General features: G+C 41.2%; 2 protein-coding genes across 2 annotated transcripts; one reads left to right on the top strand and one right to left on the bottom strand.

Moving 5' to 3' along the window:
* Positions 1–409: 409 nt before the first annotated feature.
* On the top strand, positions 410–5,566 carry LOC141796010 (deoxyribodipyrimidine photo-lyase). Its single transcript, XM_074676862.1, has 9 exons — positions 410–789; positions 1,886–2,516; positions 2,640–2,951; positions 3,093–3,265; positions 3,358–3,442; positions 3,542–3,774; positions 3,864–4,058; positions 4,144–4,369; positions 4,528–5,566. The coding sequence occupies exons 1-9, from the start codon at positions 559–561 to the stop codon at positions 5,067–5,069; spliced, it is 2,628 nt and encodes an 875-aa protein (XP_074532963.1). The 5' UTR covers positions 410–558; the 3' UTR covers positions 5,070–5,566.
* A 91-nt stretch (positions 5,567–5,657) lies between these two features.
* On the bottom strand, positions 5,658–9,469 carry LOC141796011 (glycine cleavage system H protein, mitochondrial-like). The gene is made up of 5 exons (XM_074676863.1): positions 9,248–9,469; positions 8,944–9,026; positions 8,756–8,819; positions 6,743–6,874; positions 5,658–6,202 (listed from the first exon to the last, which is right to left on the bottom strand). The coding sequence occupies exons 1-5, from the start codon at positions 9,396–9,398 to the stop codon at positions 6,105–6,107; spliced, it is 528 nt and encodes a 175-aa protein (XP_074532964.1). The 5' UTR covers positions 9,399–9,469; the 3' UTR covers positions 5,658–6,104.
* Positions 9,470–9,787: the final 318 nt, after the last annotated feature.

Below are 9,787 nucleotides of genomic sequence, written 5' to 3'. Positions count from 1 at the left end.
TCTTAAGGAAGATGCCCCCCTTCATCATTGTAGCATCAATCCAAATTGCAGAGGATATTTGTTTGATAGGATTTGGCTTGTGGGGACCCCTGTCATGATGGGTTGAATTTGAAATGCATGATATGAAAAGGGAACTGTTTTTTGAAGACTGGATGATGAAACAGAGAGAGTAAATGAGGGCCTCACACTGTGACAAAAACAGACACTGGTGTAAACTGTGTTTTGTATCTTACGTGTCATTTTCATTTAAGAGGGGGATCAGAACTTTTACTGATTGTTGGGAAAAATGGGTCTCCATTGTACGTGTGGTACCTCTTATTTTTAAGACTTGTACGCCCTCTAGTGTTGGATTAAACCCATTACAATCCGTTGGCTTCGCCGGTTACAAAACACTAACACGTGGCTTGTGTAACTCAAAATCAGCTGTTGTTTGGTAATCAGTAGTCAGTGAAGCTTTAAGACGTGGAGTCACTTACCATAACGCCAAACACAGCACTAGTCATGTTGTAAGTTGCTACTACGTTTCGGGGATTTTTTATCGCAAACTCTCACCTGAAGATGCCTCCTTCAGTGGGTGCTGTTGAAGACGGTAAAGCCCTGGTGAGAAGGGTGTTAAGAGAAGTTCTGGTGGGTCGAGAAGATCCAGAGAGCTTTTTCGCGATATGTGTGTCCGCCTTGGGGCACGAGGAGACCCGGTCCCAGTTTCTTTCCATCATCCAGCCCCTTTCCACGGCTAACATCTCGATACACAACATCCTAACATCTATCTACAACGGCTACTTCTCAAAGGTGAGTGACCGTTGACCAAAGTTAACGAGTGCGTTAAAGCTTTTATTTATCAGATAAACTAAAACGGTCGAGAAGCTTCAACTTAAAATGAGAAATTCTGAAACCTAAGTAAAAGCAATTAAGGTCAGTGCGACTCAACATTTTAAGGAATAAATATAACCACATTTGTTGCAATGCTTCACTTACCGCCTGTACGTTACGTTGAACTGCACGAGACGAAGAAGACTCCAAATTAGCCAAACTCCAAGGTTCATCTTTTTGGCTAACAAGTTATCAGCCAGGAATTTTAACAAACGAGTTGGAATAGATAAACGTACTACAAATTATTAATTATTAATTTTAAGCGTAACAACATCAAAAACTTACATGTCAACATATTACTGTCTACCAACCCACAAGTAAAAAACATTCGCTTTAAAGGGTCATTTTCAGGGGTGAATTTACGACGCTATTTCTAAATTTAGACCCTAGTTCCAAAGTCGCAATGCAAATAATTAAAAGGCAATGTCCCAAGTTTCAAAAAAAGTTCCTATGGCCAAAATGAAGCTTTTCTCCCACAGTCCCTCCCTTTTTGCATTTAGCTACCTGCTTTGATGACAGGTTTAGCTAGTTTGTGTTGACTGTCAATCATCGTGTTAAGTTCAGCTGAGGTTGTTCTCGCTATCTCCGGGATCGAATAAAATTCAAAACTAAGAACATGTGGAAATAAAGTATACAGTATAAGGTTGGGTATCTCTAGGTAGCTTCATAACAACAATAATAAAAAAGAAGAGGCTAACCTGGTGTGAATGAAGTGTTCCAGTCACTTGATGAAACTAACAAAAGAGGGAATAACACCGGTTAGCCTTTCATGTTCTCAAACAGCAACCTTAACTGTAGTTACAAATAAACCGAAACTCGTTTAAAAACACCAAATCTGGTGTTAAATCACGCTTTAATTGCAGCTTCATCAGTATCTTACCATTTGCTCCTTATGCTATGTAGCATTTTGGCCAATGTCTATTCACTACTTGTTGCAAGTGTTTTTCAGAGTCACAGCTGTAAACAGTTATTTAAATTCATAAATAAATGAAAACTTGATTTTATGACCTTGCAGGCTGAAGATGATGAATTGGAAGTTGCATTGGCTCTCTCCCTACTGGAAATGAAGGATAATCAGCTCTTAGCCCCCAGCCAAGAGACACAGCACCAAAAGCTTAAAGATGGACCAAGCCGAAGAGGATCTTCTCAACCAGTCTCAGTTTCTCATGGTCAAGAAACTTGCCAAAATCGGCCAGCAGATGTAGTTAAAAGTAGAGATAACACCACTTCGGCCCAAACTGGGGTTTGGGTTAAGTCTAAGACACCAAAGACAACCAGCGAGAATAAGCAAGGAACAAGTCCAACTGTATGTGCTCCGTCACCTCCCAGCTTCTCTTTTAGGCAAGACACAGTCAAAGAAGGTAACCAAGTGATGTACGAGGAAGATTTGAACCAACCAGAGAAACCGAAACGCTCTAGGAACAGGCGACAAAGGCGAAAAGGTGCAAGCCAGAATGTCGTAGGCTTGCCTGCCTTACCTTCTGCATCGCCACCAGTACTGCTGTGGTTCAGGAGGGACCTGCGACTTTGTGACAACCCAGCTCTCATTGGCTCACTGGAGGCTGGTGCACCTGTCATTCCTGTCTTTATTTGGAGCCCCGAAGAAGAAGAAGGACCCGGGGTTACAGTGGCTATGGGTGGAGCATGTAAGTTGTTAGTGGAACCACTTAGTGTGTCTGTAGTGATGAGTCTGATGTCATGAAACTTTTATGAAGCCGTACAAGTCATAATTTTCCCTCTCACTGTTACCCAATGTGTTTTTCTAACAGGTAAATACTGGCTTCATCAAGCTTTATCTTGTTTCTCTTCGTCTCTGGAGCGCATTGGCAGCCATCTTGTCTTCCTCAAAGCAAAAGGAGATGGCAGTGAGGTTGGATCATCACTTTGTAGCCTTAAGAAGCTAATTAAAGAAACAGGGGCACAGAAAGTTTTTGCTAATGCCCTGTATGAGCCCTGGCTGAAGGAGAGGGATGACAATGTGGTGACAGCCCTTCAGAAAGATGGTGTGGAGTTCCAGATGTTTCACTCATACTGTCTCAGAGACCCTTACTCTGTCAGCACAGATGGTGTGGGACTCAGAGGTAAGTCACAACTAATGGAATTTGATAAGCTGAGGTTGTTACATTTTTTGTGATCAGCCAGAGCTTTAAGTATTACAGAAATGTGTCTGATCAACATTTAGTTCAAATTTTATGTTGATTTATGTTTTCTCTTTCTTTCAGGAATTGGTTCAGTGTCCCACTTCATGAACTGCTGTAAACAAAACCCAGGATCAGCTTTAGGGGTGCCTTTAGACCCTCCTGGATCTCTTCCTGCACCTGTCCACAGGCCTCAGGGTGTGCCTTTGGATGAGCTAGAACTAGCGCGCATGCCCCGCAGGAAAGATGGTACCACAGTGAGTGGCAAATGCATTGGAGAATGACAGTCTAAAATAGTTAAGATAAGAGTACAAATTCTCAATTCTTTAATTTGTGTTTTGGTTTACAGATTGACTGGGCAGCTAACATCCGTAAATCCTGGGATTTCAGTGAAGAAGGAGCACAATCACGACTTGAGGCATTTCTTCATGATGGTGAGGAATTGGCCAACAGTTTACACTTTTTAGTGGGGTAATGGTAAAAAGTATGGCTTTGACCTAACAGCAGATAACGATTCTTCTCATTGGCCGTAGGTGTGTATAGGTATGAAAAAGAGTCAGGCAGGGCGGATGCCCCAAACACCAGCACCCTGTCTCCATACCTTCACTTTGGGCAGCTCAGCCCACGGTGGCTATTGTGGGATGCCAAAGGGGCCCGCTGTAGACCCCCGAAATTCCAACGCAAACTAGCATGGAGAGATTTGGCTTACTGGCAGCTAACATTGTTTCCTGATCTCCCCTGGGAATCCCTCAGACCACCATACAAGGTTAGAATGAAAAATGCTCAACTACTCTTCACTTGACAATGTAAAGGTTTTATGTTTTATTTAGCAACTTCTCCCTCTGGATTTTGTAGGCATTGCACTGGAGCAATAACCGTGGCCACCTGAAAGCTTGGCAGCGAGGTCGCACAGGTTACCCTTTGGTGGACGCAGCCATGAGGCAGTTGTGGCTGACAGGCTGGATGAACAACTACATGAGACATGTGGTGGCCTCCTTTCTCATTGCATATCTCTATCTACCCTGGCAAGAAGGTTACCGCTGGTTCCAGGTGAGAGCTGCATTAACCCCCATAAGAGTTTCCTTGAATAGATATTCAACGTACAGCTTAAAAAGTACTGTTATCTTATGTTTAGGACACACTGGTGGATGCAGATGTTGCGATAGATGCTATGATGTGGCAGAATGGGGGCATGAGTGGTCTGGATCACTGGAACTTTGTCATGCATCCCGTTGATGCAGCGATGACCTGTGACCCCTACGGCACCTATGTGAGGAAATGGTGCCCTGAACTTGCTGACCTGCCTGATGAGCTCATCCACAAACCCTGGAAATGTCCTGCGTCCATGTTGCGACGTGCTGGTGAGGAAGTCATCATTGTTAGGCTGTTGGGTAGCAGTTTGTGATGAATACTGTGTTTTGAACAAGTTGTATAGTCCTAATGTCCCTGCTGATTCAAAGCAGGTCAATTGCAACTCTACATCCTATGATACAAATCTCCTTTACCTTGTACTCTCTAGGTGTGGTGTTTGGGCAGACCTACCCTGAGCGAATAGTCACAGACCTGGACGAGCGAAGGACTCATTCTCTACAAGATGTAGCTTTGGTGCGGAGAGAGTTTGCTCAGTATGTGGACAAGCACTCTGGCTGTGACTTGATCCCTCTTCCCCCACGTTTGGTCTCGGAGGCTCTGGGCTTATCGCACAGGGATGGGGCTGTGACGAGGGAGGGAAGGCAGTTCCTGTTGCCAGTCATCACCCGCATGGAATTCAAACACCAGCTTGAAGATCCAGATGCAGATGCAGCCATGAATCCCTACAATGCTGTCCTAAAGGGGTATGTGAGCCGCAAGAGGGACGAAACCATTGCCTTCCTTAACGAGAGAGACTTCACTGCAAGCGTGTTGTACGAAGGAGCCCAGAGAAAAGAGAGGCTGGAGAGTGATTACCGCAGGATAGAGGGACTTCCTCAGCCTCGTGCACCACGGGGTAGAGCCAGGAGAACTCCAACAGCTAAGGACAGGTTTTCTATTGTACCTGGTGGAGCAGCCGTTTACAGCTAGATGACCACACAGTTACAACACTGGACAGGCTTTACATTTTGCACATAAACATTAATATGTTCTTAGATATTGAGCAATAAGATCATACCAGGCTTTTTTTTAATTACAGCCAGAGATTGCTTAAATGGTACAAAACTACATACATGGAGTCAAGCTGAAAGTGGAACAATAAGGACTATTGATATCTGTTGGATTATTTCATTTTGAGATGCAGTTTATTACAAATCGATGCAAGTAGCATGGATTAAGTTTTCAGGGTGAATGTGGAAATAGGTCAATCAAATTCAGATTTTTACGTTTCATTTGCTTTCCTATGCAAGTGTGTATGCAGGATTCATTTTGTATGCATTTGTATTAGTGGTCTAACTTCTGGCTCAAAATGCATTATGTGTGTGTTTGTATACACTTAACTGGGTTGTTTTAAGCGAAGGAAATTTCCTTCTTTGTGACACTGACTTGGGGCCAATACTACAAGCAGGTCAATGAACTTAAGGATAAGGTGTCACTTTTAAAAAGCTGTTCATATTTAAATACAAATAAAGTTTCTATTTAAGAAATACAAAAATCAAAATAAAATGTTTCAGGAAATGTTTATTTACAGGTCCAGTATCTACATATTTTGTCTACAGCCTACTGTCACACATGCAGTGTAGACCAACATTATTGTTAATACCACAAAGAAAAAGTGCTTGTTAAGTCTATTAATGTTCTGCAATCTATATTCAAGTCTTTGTATGACTGAAATGCTTAGAAATTCTGCCGAGTCTCAATATCTTTTACTTGAGGCTGCAACAACTCATAATTTGAATTACTATCAGTGCAGATGGACAGTCCTGCAAAGTCATTTTTAACAGTAAATCAGGTTTCTATTGTTCACAGCATTACAAAACAAGCAGGTCAGCTTTTTGAAACCGCTGATCTCCAGTAGTAAATGCTTAGCATTGCATTGCAACAGTCACAGGCACTACTTGTGGGGTTTCCTGCCAGTTGTATTTGAAAGGAAGAGTGGTTTTATGTTAAAAGAGGGGTGTGATGTTAGTCTTCAATGGAGCGAATGTATCTCTCATAAGCTGCTTCATCCATGAGAGTGTCAAGCTCAGCAGGGTTAGCAATGGTCATCTTCATCAGCCAACCTGTATTGAGAAGATTACAACTGTGTTAAGCTATTAGCAAATGGCTGAATAAGTTCTCATGCTTAAGTCATCAATTACAAAACATACATTTTACATCACCACCATGAGATTCTTCAACATATAGACTTTCTTATGAGAGAAACACTTTAACTGATATAAAAACCAAATAAATGGTTAATGGATAATTTAATATATGCATGCAAAGTGAGTAAAATATGTACAAAATAATTATGGTTATTGAATGGTTGCTGTGCAGAGATGGTCACTACTAAGACAAATGTTGCTTCAAGGGTAATCATTTCAAACATTGCTTCAATATTGCTTAAAGCATGACACTTTCATTTCAATAATTCAAAACTGGCCTCATCTCAGTGTTTCTAGAGTGACAACCTCCCATAGGATGATACACTACTGCCATCTACTGTCCAAAGTGTAATGCAACATGGTAAATGATCACTGTAGTTGAACCTGATAAGTAAGAGTCAAAAGGTCTTGACCATACAGCTATACACTTTGTGTCACAAGTATGTTTTTGCTTACCATCTTTATAGCAAGATTTGTTGACCAGACCAGGTTTATCTGCCAGCAGAGTGTTGACCTCTACAACTTCCCCAGTCAATGGAGAATAGAGTTCACTGGCTGCCTTCACACTTTCCAAAGCTCCAAACTCATCTGTTAAAACCAATATTGAAATTATTACACATCATTTCAGGTAACATCTCTTTCTCTGTAGCTGTTCGTGGCCTTGGGTTGAGTTTAGCCAAAAGTAGAAAACTTACTCTCATGATAACTCTTTAGACAGTAGCAATATGTAGTTAGGTGATAAGCATGTCTAAACAGGCCTTAAACACGCTGTGAGCACTATATGGAATCAGGTTTTCTGGGATAAAGACTCTGCTTGCTTACTATTGCCCACTGTTATAAGAACATTATTCTTGCCAAGGTGTGCATTTTTTTTAGAAGGCTGGAGACCAAATTGTCTCTTTAACACTATTTTTTGTTATGGACAACTTTCTGCAGGATGCAAGGTGACCCAGAGTCCCATGCACAAGGTCGCAAAATTGTGACTCTGGGGTGCGTTTGAATTGAGATCTAACCTTTGCTTTAAACCTACTCTTTTTTCATTCGAGACAACTTAATATCAGATACAACACGACCAGGTAGATACACAAGTACGTAGCCCTGTTGTTGTGTCATGACAACGAGCAAACTGTGTAAGTTTATACAGCGTTACTCTCAGCCTGGTGCTCTGAGACATGTCCGGAATGTGTAATGTTAGCAAATTCTGGTTATGTCCCGCCAGTGCTCATTTACCAAGCAGAGCCAACGTAACTTCCCTCTTCATTTTATCGTTAGACTCTCAAGCTTGAACAGACCACTGCAGAATAACTGCTGCATGTGGGTTGTAATACGCACAATCTTGAACAGCTTAACCAATGTTGTAAATGGATTGGTCGGGTCATTGACAGACACTGAGAAACAGCACTTGGAAATAACTAATTTTGGTGCAAATATCTGTTACATGTACCTGGTTTACATTGGAGGCTGTGGGTAGGCAAATACAAACAGGGTATATGCTAAAATCCTGAGGTTGATTTCGATACCTTTTTAAGACTTTTTCAAAAACCTTTAAAAAAGTTTTAAGACTTTATCACAACTTTCAGTTGTTGTTGTTGGCATCCACTTTTTAACAGTTGTAGTTTACATTTTTACAGAACTGATGTAAGCTTAGGAGGAATAAAGCTTGAAAGATCAAATGAAACTAAAGGCAGGTTTATCGACACTCCCACAACTAGAAACAGCACGTATTTGAGGCCAACTTGCTGAAGAAAATGAGAAATTGTTTAATCATTTTTAAAATTTAGGACATGTTCTGGAGATAGTGTGATTTGCTTTAATGTTGTATTTAATTTTTCTTTATGAAACTAGAAATGACATTAATTTATAGCTGGTGTTTATACCGCTCACAATCTTCATTGTTGTACTTTATTGTAACTAGAGTCTTTATGTATTTTTTTTATTTTATTCTTTTTCTACTGACTCCATCGATTTCTGCTGTTAACACAACATTTCTCCAGTTTGGGATCAATTAAGTAACTCTATTATTTTCTATTCTTTTCTATTTCAGAACTTTATCGGCTGAAATGTTTAACGTCCCAATCAAGGGACAGCTGCAAGGAGGAAAATAAATAGTCATGGATATTTTTTGGGTCAAAGCTTGAATACCTATCAAACTTAATACCTCATAAAACCACAATTAAGACTTTTTAATACTTTTTAAGGCCCTTATTTTTCCCAAAATTGATTTAAAAACTTTTAATACTTTTAAGACCCCGCGGACACCCTGACATAAAAGTCAGACTATTTCATTATCACTTAAAAAGTTCACCCCTAATGCAAGAGTGAATGCAAAAAAACCCTCCAAACATTCGAAATTTTATGTCACATTAGTTAAATCTGTTAAAGCTCGCCTTCACACCACTGACACTAAAAAACTTTCCAGTGGGCACTGTGGTATCCTTTAAGCCAAAATAACACTGCCCTGAACTTTACCTTGCTGAGCCAGCTGTGTTCCCACCTCTGGCAGCCCACAGTAAACTACGTCTCCCAGAGCCTCCTGCAAGTAGCAGAACAAAAGGTCAATGTTAGGGGCAGTAACATACACATGAGTGAGACTGGCGTGTCACCATAGACGGTCACATTTCATGTAGGCACTTTTTTCGTGTGTGTGTGTGTTTCACCTGGGCAAAGTTGCTTATACCGACAGTCCCAATTCCATCGTCCTCCACTCGAATCCATTCGTGCTTATCCGTAAATTTTAGTGCTGCAAAACAACAGAAGAAACTCAGAGCTAAAAAAGCCCGTAAAAGGATTATCTTGTGTATTATGCTGTCCCAGCCCAGTCTGATGAAAATAAGAAAAACAGACACGCAGCAGCGTCGTCGTCATCTCTGGTGTCCTGTTTTTCAGTTAGCTGACATTACCCTTTAGCAATCAAACGTCTCATGTTACATGCAGAAATAAAACGAAGTGACAGCGTAATACCTGCTGTTAATCTGCTAGAAGACGCTAGAGTTCTTGCAAAACAGGGTTTGTACGCACACCGCACCATGCAAAGTGGTGCAGAGCGCCTGAATAAAGGTAAAACTGTGCTAAAGTTTGAAGACAGGGAGCGGAGTAGCCCACAGGCCGCCATGTCTGTCGCCTATTGATGAGAGCGCATGTTGCGGTCCTCTTCTTCTTCTTTGGATCTACTGGCGGGGTGCAAACAACCCTAAAGAAAATACCGCCACCCAATGGCACGAATATGTAGCATTACATGAAATTCTGGCCTACTTTTGAATTTCTTAACATGAAGATGACCCTTTACCCCCTAATTACTTTTGTGTCTTCTGCTTCTCCCTCTGTGCCGACAGACCTGCAAGGTCCCACCCATGCCCTACCACACAAACTACCCCCTGTAACTGCAGCCTCTCTTGACTATTGCCAGAGATGGAATGATTATTCTTTGATTTCTTCGCATTTAACACAAACACTTGATATTCTGGATTTTCACTTGAACTATTCATAGAAAAATCTCTACAT

This window comes from Halichoeres trimaculatus, unplaced genomic scaffold (assembly GCF_033239565.1).
Source record: "Halichoeres trimaculatus isolate MK-OKI-2021-1 unplaced genomic scaffold, fHalTri1.1 fHalTri1_scaffold_10, whole genome shotgun sequence".
Lineage (NCBI taxonomy): Eukaryota > Metazoa > Chordata > Actinopteri > Labriformes > Labridae > Halichoeres > Halichoeres trimaculatus.
This window is presented reverse-complemented; position numbering and strand designations above follow the sequence as displayed.